The sequence below is a fragment of the Typopeltis vanoorti genome, chromosome 17 (assembly GCF_054136105.1).
Source record: "Typopeltis vanoorti isolate ZY-2024b chromosome 17, IOZ_Tvanoo_1.0, whole genome shotgun sequence".
Taxonomy (NCBI): Eukaryota; Metazoa; Arthropoda; class Arachnida; order Uropygi; family Thelyphonidae; genus Typopeltis; species Typopeltis vanoorti.
The window spans coordinates 51,084,226-51,105,904 of record NC_143565.1 but is presented as its reverse complement, the minus strand read 5'-3'; the positions used below and the strand labels follow the sequence as shown (position 1 = coordinate 51,105,904).

At 35.3% G+C, this 21,679-nt stretch overlaps 1 protein-coding gene across 1 annotated transcript in view; it reads right to left on the bottom strand.

Moving 5' to 3' along the window:
• The window catches only part of LOC150097385 (unc-112-related protein-like), a 242,219-nt gene that overhangs the window by 142,441 nt on the left and 78,099 nt on the right, over positions 1-21,679 (bottom strand). The window contains exon 4 of the mRNA XM_090407312.1: positions 13,742-13,941. Within this exon, the coding sequence (XP_090263438.1) occupies positions 13,742-13,941 (200 nt within the window). The remainder of the gene's footprint in view (positions 1-13,741; positions 13,942-21,679) is intronic.

Here is a 21,679-nt window from a genome sequence, read left to right as displayed (position 1 = left end):
CTATTCAATACGCTGCAGTTATATGGTGTCAATGGGGCATTATATCAAGCAATACTTAGTCTTTATTTGAGTTGTGATTCAGCAGTTAGAATTGAAGGAAGTACAGGAAGGTGGTTTAATGTTAAATCTAGTGTGAGATAAGGATGTACATTATCCCCTCTGTTATTCATTATCTATATGGATCACATTATGAAGGAATGTGGTATTAAACCTGATATCAAAATTGGAGACGTTAATGTCAGCTCTTTGCTTTATGCGGATGATGTTATACTTCTAAATAAATCCGCTACAAGTCTGCAAGATTCTCTGACTAAATTGAATAGCTGTTGTAATAGATATGGTATGAAGGTCAGCAATAAAAAGACAAAGACAATGAAAATAGGCAGAATCATTGAAAATGTCAACTGTGTTGGGAATGGAGCACCTGTGGAACAAGTAAAACATTTCAGCTACTTAGGCACAATTTTTACTGAAGATGGTAAACTAAATATAGAAATAGACAACAGAATCAGCAAAGCTGGTGTCGTGGGAAGTCAATTGAATAAATTCATATGGAATAAGAAAGAAATTAGTCGGAACACTAAATTAGCTGTATACAAGACTGTGTTCAAACCAATTTTAACTTATGGATCTGAGAGCTGGGTCAGAAGTAAAACACTTGACCAAAGACTAGAGACCGCAGATATGAGAGTCCTGAGAAAGATTAGAGGTGTGAACAGATGGCATCAATGGCAATATCATATTAAAAATGAGGATATTAGGAAAGAACTTGACATTGTCAGCATCCAGGAATGCGTTAGCAGAGCTAATCTCAGATGGTATGGTCACTTAAATAGAATGGGAGAGGAAAGATTAGCAAAACAAGTGTTCTCTGCCAGGTTGGCAGGAAAACGACCCAGAGGAAGACCAAGATATAGGTGGATTGATACGGTACAAAGTGCCTTAGACGATAGAAATATAAGATCTGATAATGTTGGAGTCTTGACAAGTAACAGACTGATTTGGAGGAAAATTATAGATAGGAAGTTAGTAATGATGTAATTTTTTCATGTAGTACTGTCATATCCTGTACACCCCTTGAGGGTACATGGCAGGAATTTGATGATGATGATGATGATGATGAATGCATCATGTATACAATGAATGGGTAAATTAGATGTAAACAATAGTCCAAAGGTGAAGGGTGGGCCTAAGGCATTGGCAATCTCGGAAAGCAATGCACATTTGTTTCCCGGAAGACGCTGCTAGAAATCTCGCGATGTGCCGAAATTCTCGCAGAGAAAGAAAGTAGCGGGTGGGAAAAGATCACAAAAACTAAGAGGGTGCTGTCGCAGCTAGTAACAGGGTGGTATAAATGGGGTACTTGAAGAGAGAATAAAAAGGGTTTGCACCCCTTTCTCAGGTCTTTTTCGCCTATTTTGCTGGATGATGATTCGACTTCTCCTGTGGACTGGAAGTTGCTGATGGCGTTTCTTAGTGGTAGTACAATATCAGACGGTTCGCCTTTCCGTTTGATGTCGGAATTTCCACCAGCATGAAAGCGTGAGATGTTGGCGTATGCTGTCTTCGCTCCTTCGCTGAAAGTTCCGACGGAATAATATCACGGACGTATACCAGAACCGGCAGTAGAAACGACGATGGTCCGAAACAGATCGAGAATAGACGAGGGGAAAAACGCGAGGTGCAGAACATAGCTTAATCTGATGACCATAGTGACCCACCACGTGGATGCAGGCTTATGGAAGTATTGAGAGGTAATTCAAACAAAGAAGGACAGTTCAGACGGATCTGGAGATCCTGCCTGGTAAAGTACAGATTTTGTTGTATAATTACCCAGTCGGTAAAAGGGAAATATCATTGTAGTGTAATAATAGAGTATGAACAGTATTTAAGAACTTTAAGTGATTATTTAGCAGTGGCTAATGTCCATAAGACAAATTGTCTGGAATGATTATAGATGATTGTGACTAGTTTAATATGCAAGATGAACATAGTATTTAGAATATTGATTAGAAGTGAATAATGTGCATATTATGTGTGTTTATTCTCTAACTTAAAAGGATTTATTGTTCATGCATTAGAGTATTAATCAGTTTGATTTAGCATGTCATTGAACTAATTGAAAGTGAGATTGGTCTAAGTGTATATTATGTCTTTAGATTCCAATAAATATGTTTTTTCTTCTATACCTGAGTTTTGCCTGTGATATGAACCAAAACTACCACTCATTAATCTGAACCATAGCGGGGGGGGGGGGGGGGATTGAAAGAAAGGTATAACATTTTGTTATAGAGGTTATGACTGCAAACCAGAATCTACTTAACAGTAAAGTGTTTAATTTATGAGTCATCATCATCAAATTCTTGCCATGTACCCTCAAGGGGTGTACAGGATATGACAGTACTACATGACAAAATTACATCATTACTAACTTCCTATCTACAATTTTCCTCCAAATCAGTCTGTTACTTGTCAAGATGCCAACATTATCAGATCTTCTATTTCTATCGTCTAAGGCACTTTGTACCATATCAATCCACCTATATCTTGGTCTTCCTCTGGGTCGTTTTCCTGCCAACCTGGCAGAGAACACTTGTTTTGCTAATCTTTCCTCTCCCATTCTATTTAAGTGACCATACCACCTGAGATTAGCTCTGCTAACGCATTCCTGGATGCTGACAATGTCAAGTTCTTTCCTAATATCCTCATTTTTAATATAATATTGCCATTGATGCCATCTGTTCACGCCTCTAATCTTTCTCAGGACTCTCATATCTGCGGTCTCTAGTCTTTGATCAAGTGTTTTACTTCTGACCCAGCTCTCAGATCCATAAGTTAAAACTGGTTTGAACACTGTCTTGTATACAGCTAATTTAGTGTTCCAACTAATTTCTCTCTTATTCCATATGAATTTATTCATTTGACTTCCCACCATACCAGCTTTGCTGATTCTGTTGTCTATTTCTATATTTAATTTACCATCTTCACTAAAAATCGTGCCTGAGTAGCTGAAATGTTTTACTTGTTCCACAGGTTCTTCATTCACAACACAGTTGACATTTTCAATAACTCAGACTATTTTCATTGTCTTTGTCTTTTTATTGCTGACCTTCATACCATATCTATTACAACAGCTATTCAATTTAGCCAGAGAATCTTGCAGACTTGTAGCGGATTTATTTAGAAGTATAACATATAACATCATCCGCATAAAGCAAAGAGCTCACATTAGCAACTCCAATTTTGATATCAGGTTTAATACCACTTTCCTTCATAATGTGATCCATATAGATAACGAATAACAGAGGGGTTAATGTACATTCTTGTCTCACACCAGATTTAACAATAAACCATCCTCCTGTACTTCCTTCAATTCTAACTGCTGACTTACAACTCAAATAAAGACTAAGTATTGCTTGATATAATTGACACCATATAACTGCAGCGTATTGAATAGCTTCTCTCTTGGCACTTTGTCATATGTCTTTTCCAAATCGACAAAACTTAAATACAGATCTTTGTTATATTCCCATGCTTTCTCAACTATTTGTCGTGAAGTGAAGATCTGATCCTGACAGCCTCTATTTGGCCTGAATCCAGCTTGTTCTTCACCAAGCTTTTCGTCCACAATTCTTCTCAACCGTTTCTCAAGTATACTTACATAGATCTTACCAGGAACACTGAGTAGGGAAATACCTCTGTAATTCTCACATGCAGTTTTATTTCCCTTTTTATATATGGGTACTATGAGTGCTCTACTCCAATCATCGGGAATTCGTCCCTCTGTCCAGGCTCTCTGAACTATGCAGTGCAGCTACTGTAAGACTCTTATACGACCATACTTCAGCATTTTTGCTCGAATATCATCTACTCCTGCTGCCTTTACACATTTCAAGCGTTTGATGGCTTTTTCTACTTCAAGAATGGATATGTATTCCTGACTGCATGCCTGGTCAGTGTTTTTTATCACTATGCTGTCATCACTGCTTGTTTCATTTAGCAGTTTTTCAAAGTAATTACTCCATACTTCAAGGATATCTTTTTCTCCTGTTTTCATGTCACCTTTATCATCTCTAATTCCTTTTACAGCACTCTTTCCTCCATTCCTAAGCTTCTTCAACAACCTCCAGAATATTTTGCTGCCTTCTTGATATTTATTTTCTATATTCTTGCCAAAATCCTCCCATGACTTTTGTTTAGCTAGTTTTACACACTGTTTAGCTTTCTTACATTTGTCTCTGTATTCTGTAAGAGTAAAAGCTGACTTATTTGCCAGGAACTTTTGATATGCTTTCTTCTTTTCGTTCACTGCCTCATTAACTTCCTGTGTCCACCAGGGAGTTCTGATTTTTTTATCCTTGCACACAACCTCACCACATGCGTCTCTGGCATCAATCAATGTTTTCTTCAGAGTTTGCCACTGAATCTCCAAGGTTTGATTCCTGTTCTCAAACTCTTTCATTTTCTTTTCAATAATCTTTCTGTATTTTAGTCTACAGTTCACATCTGAGAGCTGCTCAACTTTTATTCTCTTTAATACTTTCTTGCATGTTATTCTTTTCAATATGAAATTCAATTTTATCCTGCTCAAGACTAAATAATGTTCACTTCCAATTTCAAATCATCTGTACACTCTGGTATCCTGCACCAGGGAGAAAACATTACTATCAACAATAACATAGTCAATGAGACTTTTCTTATTCCTAGCCTCTTCTCTCCATGTGAATTTGTGCACATTTTTATGTTGGAACATGGTGTTAGTAATAACCAGTCCATGTCCTGAGCAGAAATCCAACAGATATTTGCCATTATTATTAACTTTGCTCTTTTCTCCAAATTTTCCCAAAATATTTTTGTATGTCTCACAATCATTTCCTACTCTGCTATTTAGATCCCAAACAAGGATCAACTTTTCCTTTTTCATTGTGTCAGTTGCTTTTTCTAAATTTAAAAAAATTCCTCCACTTCTACCTTAGTAGAACCTTCTGTGTGACCATAGGCACAAATAAGTCTCATTATCCAGTTTCCCATTCTCATATTTGCCCACATTACTCTACTTGATGGCTTTTTCTACTTCAAGAATGGATATGGCTAATCTTCTTGAATGGCAGTCAGTCTCAAGTATTGAGACTGACTGCCATTCAAGAAGATTAGCCTCGTATTTTGTGTTGAATACTATGGCTACTCCTTCTTTTCCTTGATTGATTGTCATTTCCTGAAAATAACATTTTGTATTTATTGCTCAGAAAGATCACCAGTTTTTGTCTTTGTTTCAGTCACCCCTATTATGTCGATCTGGTACTTATCTAATTACTCAGCTAGCTCCATTTCTTTGCCATTCTGGCTTCTTACTTTGATAGTACCGATCTTTAACTCTGGTGAGGTGGGGTTTGTTTTAATTTATGAGTTTAAGCACTAAATTTATTCACCTATGTGCACCAAAAATGTCTGGAAAAGTTTCCCTGAATAAGAGTCCCCTCTATTCTAAGATATTGGCTGGTGCAGCTTAAAAAAATTAATTTGTCATTATCTGAAGAGGAGACGGTCCCAGAAAGAAATTAGAGGATTTCTTTTAGCAAGGAATAACCTTTAACAGTCAGGGTAAGCACGTGAGTAAAATTAGGAATCGGCTAGAGATATAGAATTTGCTTTCCTTATAGAATGAACATGTTAGAAGTGATATAAAGGTCCCCCCTTTGAAGAAAAAAAAATTTTCCAAGAAAATTTCTTTTTAGAGATCCCTCAATTCTCTTGGAGTTTCTTTTCCTTTATGCCTGGTTTTTTTTCTGCCTTATGCGTAGATAAGAAGGCAGGCTTTGCATCCTTTTTAACTGCCTCTCCTATCCTTTTTACTGTCTCTCCTATCCTTTCTAACTTGTGCTATGCAGATCGCCCTATCCTTCTCTGTTATATTCACTCGTTATCTTTTAATCTCTTGTGCTAGTTTGCTGCGTAGCAGAATAAGGAGTTGGATTTTTTGTCAGTTCCTCAATACAACCAAAAAACATTAATACATCATCTGATTCCTCTCCAGAGAAGTGCGGGAATACTTGCTGTGGGTTAATCATACGAAAAAATTCAGTGTCGTTCATCTCCGAACTAGTTGGTAGAGCCATACTTGTACTAGAGCTTACAGTGAAATATAAGATTATTTTCTCAAAATTTCTGATTGCCTGATATGAACCAAAGACCAACTCACTGTGATAGGTTAATTTATTTAATTTTTTTCCAGACCTAATCACATCCTGTTGGCTGCGCCATTGTTATATATGGATTTTATGTGATTTATCTTTATTTATTATGTACTTACTTATTTTGTTTACTTGATTAAATCCTTTCTCATTTTTAACCTTATTCAATTAAAATCCTACTGGCTGCTCTATTGTTATGTCGTTACTTTCTCTATATATTCTGTTTATATATATATCTATTCTATCTTTCTATCGCTATTTTACTTCTTCAGATATCGGGCCTTTAATATGCTTACATCTATTTATATCTAGGACTGTTTCCTCTTCAGATACAGGCAAATTTTTTATTATGCTGCGCCAGCCAGTATCCTATAGTAAAAAAGGTTCCTACTCAAGGAGACAATACTAGACTCTTAGCCATTCTTACACAATACTTTACTTTAACGCTGCTGTATAGATTCAGACTGCAGTCGTGACCAAAATATATAATTATATTTGCTTTCTAAATCCTTCCCGCCAAAATAGGTTCCATTTTTTTTATAAGTGGTAGTTTGGAATCGTAATCAGGCATGACTCAGGTTCAGGTAAATATGACAAGTTGATTGGAATATCTAAACAGAATACAAAATTCATACACTGAATTATGACTTAATACTAAATGAAACAAGTTAAGAGGTTAACATATTCTAAATTAATTAAAGGTCATAAAGCATGCGAAACACAATAACTGCATATTGGGGTAGATAGCACATGATATGAAGTTAAACTAAAATTCTTTTCTGTAATGCTATTCATAAGATAATATAAACAAACATTCTAATGTTACTCAGTTACTAAAATCCATAATTCTGATCTCATTAAGTTAATCCTATCACATACAATTACAAAGGTCTCTTCCAAACAATTCCTCTTACTCTCTCAAAGGAGGTTAACTTTCTAATTAGAGACTGTCCACAGAGTTCTTTAGAATACTGTTCTTAATTTCACATCCGCAAACAATCTTCTCTCTTCTAATGAATTTTATACACAAAATAGAGTAATTTTTCCTTACCGAACTTTTTCCGCATCTTTCAGCACCACGTGTACGTCTGGTTACTTCTTGTCTATTGGCTGTCCATACGGCAACGTAGGGGTTATGCTATCTTCATTATTTCTGCTGAAAACGGACTTAAATCTTTGCGTTTCAGGAACAACTCGATGGGACTTCTCAGCGACAGCTTGATTCTGCTAGGACTGGAAATTTTTACCTTCAGCTCTGCATAGAATCCGCCTCCATTTTTAAGAAAGCCTGCTGTCCAACATCTTATCTTAGCACAGACGCTTCCCCCCCCCCTTTACGCAAACTCCCGCTAACTTCAGAGCCACCAAACAGGAAAATGATAAAACAAGAGAGATCCCTGATATGGCGCTTGTCCCCTTATATTCTTTGGTAGAGCGACTTCTTTTTCGGAGTCCCCTTTGCACACGACCATCTCTTTTCTCCCCTTGGGTTCATCCCTTGCTCTCCCGATGCTGTTATGCTCTTGCATTCCCAGAATTCACGTCAAAGTATGTTCTGTGTATGCTACTGCCTCCAGCGTTACGCTGTACATGTGTAGTTTTATACCTTCCAAGAATTATTATTTAGTAACTCACAGTTATTTTTACACAGCTTAAGTGAGGCTTAAATTAAATCAGATTATCCCTCTTTTAAGACATACTCTAAAAAAATCTTAATATGATCAAAATACTTAAATATATGGTACATGAAATAAAGAATATAAATTTTATACATAAAGTGAAGAAGTTTCGCTTTTAATTTCAGTTGATGTGCAGGTATTTCTCTTTGTTGGTAAATTTAATATGGTGGATTCTGAATGAATGATTTCTTTGCAAGATTCCTTCATTCAGGATCTAATGCTGTATACCCCCTTGAGGGTACATGTCAGGAATTTGATGATGATGATGATGATGATATATATATATATATATATATATATATATATATATATATATTTTTTTTTTTGATTTGGTGGGAACTGTAACCATTGACCAAGAAAGTACTGTGTATGTGGTTAAGTTCAGTGGTGAGGGCATTATCATCAGAGCAATCAATTTTACTCTTAACTAAAGTTTTTATGATGCCATACTGTTGTAGTGACCATTGATAGATCTATCTGCCTGTGTGGGAAGGTGAATTTTCTATGAACACAGAAAATCAAGGATCTAATAGCATGTAATCAAAATATCTAAGGACAGAGTGACGTTTTCTTTTTCTAAAGTAAACTGGATCCTGAGATAGTGACTGTTCAGATGTGTTAAAGACATCCATCTGGGCCACATTATTTAAAGGAGAACACTGTCTATAGCAGCTTTCTCTTCAAATGTCTCCAAAAATAAGTTGGCTGGGGACAGTATCCTCTATTTGTTTTTTAGAATTTCCCTTGATGAATGAAAAAATAGGCTGAGGTCACAGTGAACTGAAACAAGGGTAAGATACCAGGAGGAAATATAACCTGGATTAAGTTAAAGGTGTCATGAAGCGGAATTAAGTTGGGATTATGGAAGAAGAGAATTCTTAAACATGTGAAGAGGTACTGACAATATTCTGAGAGAGCACTTTGGGCATGTTTAGCTAATTTATAAGGTGGTTTGGAAAATTCTAATAAGCACCTATAACAAAAATGATATTGAAGCAACTGATATAACCACAAGAAAGAACATAACTCATGTTTATTGATGTTTATCATGTTCAGTATATGTTATAAAAGGTAAAAATTTCTAAATTATTTCATGATTTTATTTTCATCTCCTTTCAGAACACTAACCCTAATAACGAATACACAAGAACACATCTTTGTTGTAACATCCCATATCAAATGAGTGCAATGTAATAAAATCAAAGAAAAATTTACAAGGAAATTCACAGAATCGGTCCTACAGACAAAGCGATTCATGAACTTGTGAATAAATTTTAAAGAGCTAAATCCATACACCACGAGGTGGGAAGAGGATGCTCAAGAACAGTGGAAGGAGTACGAATTGTTTGAAGATGAACCAACAACATCGGCTAGGGAAGTCAGTCGAAGACTCAATATATCCAACAACAGTTCATAGAATCTTGCTTTCAACACTGATGAAAAAGCTTATCACATTCAGGTACTGCATAATGAAGAGGATCATCCAAATCGGGCGGCAAAGTGTGCAGAATTTGTGGATCAGATCGAAAATGGAGGTTTATTGGATAACATCTTATTCAGTGATGAGCTGACTTTCTACATGTGTAGTAAAGTCAATCAACACAATTGTCGTATCTGGTCCAATGAAAAACCATCTGAAGTTATAGAATGGCAAAGAGACTCTCCAAAAGTTAAAGTGGCTTGGAATGACTAAATCCAAAATTTATGGCCCATTCTTCTTTTGGGAAGCATCTGTAATAGGTACCATCTACCTTGAAATGCTTCAGCAGTTTCTCAAACCACAGCTTCTATCATGATGGCATTCTTGATAATGTTGTGTTTCAACAAGATGGAGCACCATGCCATTATGCACTAATTGTCTGAGACTACACACAACAGATGCTTTCAGAATCAGTGGATTGGACGTGGAGGACCTAGGCCTCCGTGTTCTCCGGATTTGACACCGCTGGATTTCTTTGCATGGGGTTTCATAAAAACAAAGTTTTATCACCAAAATATCAATAGTTTAGCTGAACTTAAAGAACACATTCAGTTGGCAGTGCAGGATATAACTACTGAAATGCTTCAAAATGTGTTTCGCAACGCTAAAGATAGATTTCAAATTTGGGGATACAGATGGAGCATATGTTGAAAGTTCTCAATAAAGGTATAACTTATGATTTATAAATTTTTGTATCATAATTAGGTAATAAACATGACGTTACAACAAAGATGTGTTCTTGTGTATTCATTATTAGAGTTAGGGTTCTGAAAGGAGATGACAATAAAATTTAGAAATTTTTACATTTATAACACATTAAACATCGATAAACATGAGTTTTTAAAAAAATTATCACATTTCACTGAAATAGATAGCTAATTCTGGCACACCCTGTATATATTCTTTGCTATTCTTTAATTCTCCAATAGAGAATTTAAGTAGCATCTTAAATTCTCTATTGGAGAAGTTACTTTTTGGAAATGTTTGTAAATTTAAGACAATTACTACTTCTAGTGTAATATTATTAGCAACACAGATGGGAAGTATGTGGATTCCTTACTCAACTAGTATTGTGAATTCCTAGAGGAAGACATTAAAAGTTATGGCCACAATTCAGAGCTAATGGCTTTGTTTCAAGGGTAGAGAAAAGGTTCATTATAGTGTTTAAGTGATCACTGATGCTTGGAATCAGTATTTTTAAGTAGACTGGTAAATTTCCATATGTACACACTATTTTTAAAAATTATTTGACTTCTGAAAAATATTTGGCATGTTGTTTAAAAGAATTGTTCAAAGTTCATTATTCAGTGTAGTGGAAAGCTCTACTTCTAATATATGGACAGCTAGAATGATTGGTATCAGAATAAAGTTTGTGTGCTTATAAATGCAGAGCATTTTAAGAGAATGCAAATAAATCTGTGGATTGCTGTGATTTTGATATTTAAGCTTATGTATTGATATTAATATGGTAATTTTGGGAATGAAATAGTCAAACTAGTATCATTACAGAACAACAGTAAAGAGATGTGCATGTAGGCCCTACATGAGTAAGAAATACTGAGATGAAGAAACAAAAACAGATACATCCACCACGATCCCCCCCCCCTCCCCAAATCATGTTATCATGAAAATCATGTTGGAAGTTTAATGGAATATTTACAGCACTAGGAAAGGATTAAAACTGATATTAATGCTTCCAATATTTCTTCTCGGTCACTGAGACATCTTCGGGGATTACAAAAAAAAACTATTGTAACACACGCTCAAATACAACACAGTACAAAGTGGAACACTTGGGTGACTCTAAAGTCCCATCTAGGTGGTGTGCCCTCTATGGGCATTTGTGGGTGACCTAGGATGTAAGGTGAGATCTCTGATAATTAATGTTTCCCAAATTCTGGGGAGTTTTATGCAACCATATTTATTTAAATTCAGTTGATTTCTGAGTGCTGCCACAGATTCTAAAAAAATGTCATCATGAAAACTTTAGTTAATAGAGCAAAACCAAAGTTTTCATGATGATGATAATATCCTAATCACTTAACGACTACATATACAATACCTTCTTAATCAATGGCTACAGATTACCGAATAAATTTAATTTAAAAATTGCTAATTTCTTAGACCTGATGGATATGAGATAGTGAATGTTTTATTGTGGTCTGTGTTTCACATACTCCTTCTGAAAACACAGTTCACATTAAAACAATCACCACCTGAAATTCACAGCAGGTCTAAGAAATTAGCAAATTTCTTAAATTTCATAAATCCCTTATCTGCTCTCCCAAAGACTAGCTATGCTTAGATTACTGGAGTCAACCAAGTGCCTGACTATGGATAAACAGGATAGTGTAGATGCATTATAATACTGTATTGAATAATTTGATGAAATAGTATTTCCTTGTGTTATGTTTTCCTTTGTTGTTGTCGGGTCTGCACCATTGTTATATCTTTTATCTTTATCCCTTATTATTATTCTTTGTGTGATTTACTTTGTATACTTTGGCTTCTATCTGCTATCTTTAACTTCATGTATCCCTAAGTCGTCTATCTTACTTGAATATGTGATATCTTATCGCTTATCTAGCAAATTTCTCAATTTTTGACCCCCAGAAATAGCTGTTCCCTGATCACTATAAGCTATCCTTACTCACTCTGACAAATTTATTTACTGCGCCAGCCTGGGCCTTAAGGGTAGAGTTAAACTCAGCCTAAGGATAGTTATAGGGTACCAGGTGCTACTAATATCATTTACTATGATTCAGAAGCCTTAGGTTTTCTAGTTTATTTGCAGTCGTGACCCATTTCTCTCTTATTTGGGATATCCCCACGCACATATATGATCACAGGTTCAAAATTTTATGAAGGGTCAGGGTCAGTCAGCATGGTTAGAAATACAGGCATGAAAGGTATCAAACAATTTTAATGAATTCATTATTTAATATAATACAGGAACAAAACAATTAATTATACTAAATTAAACTCTTACTTTCCTCTCACTCTCTCGTTCTTAAAAATAAACATCGATTTCTAAATCTTTACAATTCAATTTTCTCAACTTATTTGACATTTTAGTTTACAACTCATTAGGCCAGCAAGGCAATTAGCACATTAATATCTTCCCTTGAGTGGATCATGACAAAATTCTTGTGGGCCTACAAGTTCACTAAAGTGAGTCAGCTATATTCATTTTCCTACATAGTTTTATTTAACTAGCACCTAAGAAAGTCAAGTTTGGTTTTACTATGAAAGATTTTTTATCATGCAAAAGAACTGTCCTAAAGTTTTGTCTTCAGAAATCATTCCTCTTTTGCATCATCTTTTTCATGTTCTATTCCACTGGTATTTATCTAGTAGTGCTTAGAATTAGTTAAATATTCTTAATTAGGGGGAGGAAGGCAAATCAAATTGACATCCAATAGCTCTCTCCCACTCCTTCCTAAAATACTGAAGTAATCAGTCAATGATACGCTTCTGCACTACCCTTCAACTAATATATGGACAGTATAGATGCAACCAAAGTCAATCAACAGGCAATTATTTTACTTTTAATTTTGAAAGAGTACAATTGTTAATTTCCTCCATCTAATTCTGATTTAGAAAAAGAAGGTAACTCCTCTCATCACAAATGGGAAGTTAATTTGAATCCAGATCTCCTTCTCAAGGAGATGAATTCATGGGCATTATTGATGTCTCCATCCAGCCACAGAGACATCAGTAATTAGGTGAATATATAGAGGTGAATATCAGTCCTCTCAAGGCATTCAACCAACCTAGAACATTCATTTAAATTCATCTTGGGTATCAATGTTTTCAAATGCTCTTTACATGGTAAATGAATTTCATTACATAGTGTGAGACCACTACTCCCCTTACTGAACTGACTTGAAAAAATCTCCACGTGTAGTCTCTAAATCAGGGCCTCTGAATTATCTAACCCTCGATTCACCCACATAATAATGTACAACAGATTAATGGCTCATGGGTAAAATTCACTTTAAAAAATTCTTAACTGAAATATATATTAAAAAATAATTTATAAATCAAACTGATGTGTGTATAAACTGAGAAGAAGAAAACAATGCTTTGATTAAAGTGATTCTTTAATGACTTAAAGCAAAAAATGCATAAATGAGTATCTGCTAAATTTTACTGGAGGAAGAGCAAGCTCTGATATATATACACGCGTACACTGCAAATGTTATTACTTATTCTAAGTCTCAAGGTCTAAATGTTTTGAAATTATGCATCTTCCTGAGAAATTGACAATATGAATGAATCAGAAGTGATGCAATTAATCAAAACTAAATAAGCATAGGATTCTCTTGTGTTTAACATGCAATTATACTGTTTAGACTTGATAAATGATTATATTAAAAAATCATACATACCGATGCAAGAGGAGAATTTAAAGAATTATTTGGACTATCAGAGAAAGGCAAGGAATTCTGGTCATAAGCCACATTTGTTCCAATCATATTAACATCTCTCTCTCGTTGACGAGGCGTACATCCTACTGACTTAAAATTTCTCTTTAGATGTTCATGCGTTAAAGGTCGACAAAAGGATACCTCTTCAGGATGGCTCATTCCTGTAATGTTAGTTAATGCAGATTACAACAAATTAAATTTTAAATTTCTTAAAATTTTAACATTAATGAAGCATAGACAGAAGTTCAAAAAACTAAAGCCATGCAAGGATCCCAACATAAGTGTCAATGTTCTATCTGATCAGCAGTTTGACTTTTAAATTAAAAATAGCTTGTTTATTTCATTATATTTTCCATATTCATTCTCCAAAGCCATAATCATCATCATCAAATTCTTGCTATGCACCCTCAGGGGGCACACAGGATAATTATGATAGCACTACATGAAAAAGCTACACCATTAATAACTTTCAATCAACAATTTTCCTTCAAATTAATCTCTTGTCTGTCAAGATTTCAATATTATCAGATCTTATATTTCTGCCTTTAAAGGTGCTTTTTTTTTTTACTGTATCAATCCATCTACTTCTTGGTCTTTTTCCTACCAACTTGTTTAGTAGGAAAAATCTTTCCTCTCCCATTCTGTTTAAGTGACTATACACCTGAGATTAGCTCTACTAACATATTCCTGAATGCTAACATTGGCAAGTTCTTTCCTAATATCCTTATTTTTAACATGATACTGCCATTGATGCCATCTGTTCAGTTCACTAATCTTTCTCAGAACTCTCATATCAGAGGTCTCCAGTCTTTCATCAAGGGTTATTTCTAACCCAACTCCCAGATCCATAAGTTAAAATACTGTCTTGTATATAGCTAATTTAATGATTTGATTAAATTCTTTCTTATTCCATATAAACTTATTCAGATGACTTCCTACCATACCAACTTACTAATTCTGTTGTCTATTTCCATATTTAATTTACCAACTGAACTAAAAATTGTGCCTAAAAAATTGAAATGTTTTACTTGTTCTATAGATTCATATAGAACATTCAGGATATAGTTGATGTATTCAATGTTTCTGCCAATTTTCATTGTTTGTCTTTTTATTGCTGATTTTCATACCAAATTTATTGCAACAATTAATCAATTAAATCAGGGAATCTTGCAGACTTGTACTGAAATTATTCAGAAGTATAACATCTGAATATAGTAAAGAGCTAAAATTAATATCACCAATTTGGATATCAGATTTAATACCACTACATGCATAATGTGATCCATATACAAATAATGAATAAGAGTGGAAATATGTGCACCCTTGTCACACACCTGATTTTATCTCAAAACATCTGTATCTCCTTCATTCTGACTGCTGACTTATAGTTTAAACAGAGATTATGTATTATTATTATTATTATATGGGCACTTCCATGGAATCCAAAGATTCACAGCAGGAGACCCAATCTATTCACACAATCTATCATACCTCTCTTTGAACCCATGAACAGAAAAAAAAAACTCAACTGACTCTTGAAACTCATCCACAAATCTCCAAGCAAAAAGTCAAGTCCTCACATACCTACTAACCACACTTTTATTCAACTTCCAGTGATGATCCCTTGATCAGGTCTCTCTATCCAAATGCTGAAACTTTTCCCCTGCATCTATCCTATAAAATCCTTTAAGCAACTTAAATGTTTCTATCACATCCCCTCTTTTTCTCCTATCAACCAACTTCTGCAATCCACACACCCTCAATCTATCCTCATAGGGCACATTCCACAGGCCACTCACCTCTGAATCCTCTCCACTGTTTCCTCATCCCCAAGAAACCCAAGGGCCAAACTTGAGCACAGTAATCTAGAGATGTGGGCATATGTATTGCTGGATATAACATGCCATTTACACCACATAACTGTAGTGATTTCAAGAGATTTTCCCTACCTAAATCAACAAAATCCATTATCATCAAATTACTGCCATGTACCCTCAAATTAGTGTACAGGATATGATAGTACTATATGAAAAATTTACCTCATTACTAACTCCCTATCTACAATTTTCCTCCAGATCAGTCTGTTACTTGTAAACTCCACTATTATCAGATCTCATATTTCTGTCGTCTAAGGCACTTTGTACCATATCAATCCACCTATCTCTTGGTCTTCCTCGGGGTCATTTTTCTGCCACCCTGGCAGAGAACACTTGTTTTGCCAATCTTTCCTCTCCCATTTGTATAAATGACCATACCCCCCCCCCCTGAGATTAACTCTGTTAACGCATTCCTGGATGCTGACAATTCCAAGTTCTTTCCAATATCCTCGTTTTTAATATGATATTGCCATTGGTGCCATCTGCTCACGTCTCTAATCTTTCTCAGGATTCTCATATCTGTGGTCTCTAGTCTTTGGTCAAGTGTTTTACTTCTGACCCAGCTCTCAGATCCATAAGTTAAAACTGGTTTGAACACTCTTGTATACAGCTAATTTAGTGTTCTGACTAATTTCTCTCTTATTCCATATGAATTTATTCAGTTGACTTCCTACCATACCAGTTTTGTTGATTCTGTTGTCTATTTCCATATTTAATTTACCATCTTGACTAAAAATAGTGATTAAGTAGGTGAAATATTTTACTTGTTCCACAGGTTCTCCGTTCACAATGCAGTTGACATTTTCAACAATTCTGCCTATTTTCATTATCTTTGTCTTTTTATTGCTGACCTTCATACCATATCTATTACAACAGTTATTCAATTTAGTCAAGGAATCTTACAGACTTGTAGCGGATTTATAATAAGTATAACATCTTCAGCATAAAGCTGACATTAACATCTCCAATTTTGATATCATGTTTAATACCACTTTCCTTCATAATGTGATCCATATAGATAATGAATAACAGAGGGGATAATGTACATCCTTGTCTCACATCAGATTTAACATTAAACCATCTTCCTGTACGTCCATCAATTCTAACTGCTGACTTACAACTCAAATAAAGACAAAGTATTGCTTGATATAATGCCCCATTGACACCATATAACTGTAGCGTATTGAATAGCTTCTCTCTTGGCACCTTATCATATGCCTTTTCCAGATCTACAAAACTCAAATAGAGATCTTTGTTATATTCCCATGATATCTCCACTATTTGTCGTAAAGTGAAGATCTGATCCTGACAGCCACTATTTGGCCGGAATCCAGCTTGTACTTCACCAAGCTTTTCTTCTACAATTCTTCTCGACCATTTCTCAAGTATACTTACATATATCTTACCAGGAACACTCAGTAGGGAAATACCTCTGTAATTCTCACATTCAGTTTTATTTTCCTTTTCATATATGGGTACTATTAGAGCTCTACTCCAATCATTGGGAATTCGTCACTCTGTCCAGGTCTTCTGAACAATGCAGCGCAACCACTGCAAGACTTTTATACCACCATACTTCAGCATTTCTGATCGAATATCATCTACTCCTGCTGCCTTTCCACATTTTAAGCCTTTGAGTTTTTCTACTTCAAGTATGGATATCTATTCCTGACTGTATACCTGTTGAGTGTTTTTTATCACTGTGTTATCACTGATTGTTTCATTTAGCAATTTTTCGAAGTAATTACTCCATACTTCAAGGATATCTTTTTCTCACATTTTCATATCACCTTCATCATCTCTAACTCCTTTTACAGCACTCTTTCCTCCATTCCTAAGTTTCTTCAACAACCTCCAGAATATTTTGCCACCTTCTTGATATTTATTTTCTATGTGCCAACATCCTCCCATGAGTTTTGTTTAGCTAGTTTTACAGTGTTTAGCTTTCTAACATTTGTCTCTGTATTCTCTAAGAGCACAAGCTGACTTATTTGCCAGGAACTTTTGATATGCTTTCTTCTTTTCCTTCACTGCCTCTTTAACTTCCTGTGTCCACCATGGAATTCTGATTTTTCTATCTTTGCAGACAACCTCACCACATGCCTCTCTGGCTGAATCAATCAAGGTTTTCTTCAAGGCTTGCCACTGAATCTCTAAAGTTTTGGTTCCTGTTCTCAAACTCTTTCATTTTTTCTTCAATAATCTTTGTGTATTTTAGTCTACAGTTCACATCTGAGAGCTACTCAACTTTAATTTGCTTTAAAACTTTCTTACATATTATTCTTTTCAATAACAAATTCAATTTCATCCTGCTGAGGACTAAATAGTGATCACTTCCAATTTCAAATCCTCTGTACACTTTGGTGTCCTGCACAAGGGAGAAAACATCACTATCAACATCACACTTTTCTTATTTCTTGCCTCTTCTCTCCATGTGAATTTGTGCACATTTTTATGTTGGAACATGGTGTTAGTAATAACCAGTCCATGTCCTGAGCAGAAATCCGACAAATATTTGCCATTATTATTAGGTTTGCTCTTTTCTCCAAATTTCCTAACATATTTTTGTATGTCTGACAATCATTTCCTACTCTGCTAGTTAGATTCCCAACAAGGAACAACTTTTCCTTTTTCATCGTGTCAGATGCTTTCTCTAAATCCTCAAAAAACTCTTCCAGTTCTACCTTAGTAGAACCTTCTGTTGGACCATAGGCACAAATAAGTCTCATTGTCCAGTTCCTCATTCTGATATTTGCCCACATCACTCTACCTGAGACTGCCTGCCATTCAAGATCAGCCTCGTATTTAGTGTTTTGAATACAATGGCTACTCCTTCTTTTCCTTGATTGTCATTGCCTGAATATAACATTTTGTATTTATTGCTCAGAAAGATCTCACCAGTTTTTGTCTTTTTTTGTTTCAGTCACCCCCTATTATGTCGATCTGGTACATCGAATTCCTCAGCTAGCTCCATTTCTTTGCCATTCAGCCTTCTTATGTTGATAGTACCGATCTTTAACTCTAGTGATGTTGAGTTGGGGCATGTTTTTAGATTTGTTCCAGTAGCTGACTTTTGTTCACCCTGGTTCCCTGTTGAAAACAACGGGATCCTTGTTTAACCAGGCGACACCCCAACCGGGATGAAATTTTGTCATGTTGTACCATCATTAAAATACATCATCAAAATCTCCCTAGTGATGGGAGATTTTAATGCTAAAATAGGACAGTTCACAGCAAACAAAAAAGATGTGATGGGGAAATTTGGATACGGAGAGCTTAACGACAGAGGAGAACAATTACTCCCCTTCTGTAAAGCAAACGATCTAATGATTACAAACACATTGTTCTATCAACGTCCTAATAATAAATATACATAGACATCCCCAGATGGTTAACCCTCCATTAAAACCCTCCATCTTACAGAACAGCAGAAAATTCTGGGAAGAAGGAAAAGAAACAGTGTTATCAATTGCAAAAGACACTCTAGGTTCCAAACCCAAAATAAACAAACAGTGGATAACCCAAGAAATCATAGCTACCAAAGAAAAGAAAAGAGAGGCCAAGATACTTGTAAACCAACAAGACAATGAAGAGAATAGAGAAAAATACAGAGCACTAAAAAATAAAGTTGATAACCTATGCAAAAAAGCCAAAGATAAATGGTTAGAAGAAAAAGCTAAGAAATGCCAAGAAGCATACCAACAAAACAACCTAAAAGTCTTCCATGATACTGTAAGAGAAATTACAAAGGAATTCTCAGCAAAAGCAGTAACAATGATGAACAACAAGATGACTGAAACCGGGAATATTGAATATATAAGAAAAATCTGGTCAAACCATTTTAAGACTATCTTCCACCAAGGAAACAAAACTACAATGCCAACAATAGAAGAAAATAATGATCACCCAAAAATTTTACAAGAAGTTAGATACACAATAAAACAGATGAAAAACAATAAAGCACCAGGCATTGATACTATCCCTACTGAACTGTGGTCATATGGAGGCAGCATATCAATAGAATATTTAACAAACCTATTCAATAAAATACTACAAACAGGAGAGATCCCAGATGACTGGAGAACTGGAAAGATCATCCCAATATACAAGAAAGGAGACAAAAGAGACTGCAGAAATTACAGACCAATCAATTTACTCCCTCACACCTATAAAATATTCATGAGAATTATACAAAATAGATTCAAAAACACCTACAAAGAAATGATAGGCATAGAACAATCTGGTTTCCGAGGAAACTATTCAACAATAGAGCAAACTTTCACATTGCACCAACTAGCAGAACTCAGCTGGGAAGACCATAAAGAACTATATCGTTGTTTTGTGGGCTTTAAACAAGCTTTCGATAACATCAACAGAGAAATCCTTCTCAAAATTCTACTAGAAAAAGCAGTAGACAAATATATAATACAGTTTCTGATAAAATATTACTCTAAGACAAATACAATAATTAAAAAGGACACACTCACAACAGAACCCATAGAGATCCAAAAAGGAGTAATGCAAGGATGCCCATTATCCTCATGCCTATTCAACATATATCTAGAAGAAGTTGTAAAGAAAGCAATAGACAATGAGCCTGGAATCAATGTCAACGGTTTAAACATCAATAATATCAAATATGCAGATGATCTCGTCCTTCTTGCAAGAACCCCAAATGAACTACAAAAGTTGATCAACAAGCTAAATGAAACCTGTAAAACATATGACATGACAATAAATATACAAAAGACAAAAGTGATGAAAATAGGGAGGAACAGAACTACCAGCTCAGCCACCCTAAACGGAGAACAATTAGAACAAGTAGACAACTTCATATACCTTGGATCAAAACTAACAGAAACAATAGATGAACTCAAAACAATCAAACACAGAATAGTGATAGGATGGACCACCATGGGAAAATTACAGAAAATCTGGAAAACAAACAAGATATCTAAACAAGCCAAAATCAAACTATATGAAGCAATAATTATACCAACAGTCATCTATGGAGCAGAAGCGTGGACAGTTAAAAAAAGAGAGGAGAAAAAACTGCTGGCATTTGAAATGAAATGCTTAAGAAAAATAAATAGAACAAGTTGGATAGAAAAGAAAACAAACATCACAGTCAGACAAGAACTATTGTATAAAAAGACAATAATAGAAAAAATTAGAAAACAACAACTGAGATGGTTTGGACACACTGTACGCATGGATGCAGACAGACTTCCTAACATCCTAATCAATACTTTTCCAACTGAAAAAAGAAGACCCAGAAGACCAAGAATTACCTGGCTGAAATTAATAAAGAACATCTCGGGATGCAGAACATATAAGGAACTTTTTCGAACAGCAAGGAATAGAGAAGACTGGAAGATCCTACTCAAGAGAAGACTCAACCCGTCTTAGACGGAACAGAAGAAGAAGAGTACCATCATTTTGTAATTTGGTTTAAGCCAATAAGAATTACAATTTGGTCGGTTAAATCCCAAATTGCCAGCTCATCCTCGTTCGTTCAGTATCCAGGTAGATACCTAACAGGGTGCACCACAAGGATTGGACATTAAGTCAGAAGCCCTGGTCGGTTCTCTGCATTCCTTTAAAAGCTATGTGGAGGTCTCCTCTCAGTTATACAGCTTTGACCCTTAAGCACCCCATCGCCCAAATCCACCTATTAAAAAAAAAAAAAAAAAAGAGCCAGGGATCTATATAATATACTGTTCATGCAGCATATGTAAAACAAACAATGCAATCTTGAGGGAGGGAGAGAGGGGTTGTACTGATTTATATAACATAACCCCCCACTTATATATATGTGTGTGAGAGAGAGCCTCAATAGCTCAGTTGGTATAGACGAAGCCCTTTGGTTGAAAAGACCTGGGTTCGATTCCATCCATGAAGTGAGGAACCTTTATCTAGTGTCTTTTGACTAAAGGTGAGTTAGTCGGTCTCATAAGGAGGTAGGCTTTTTCTCCCAGAAACTACAGTTTTTCATCCCTCACAACAGGCAAACTAGCCAATA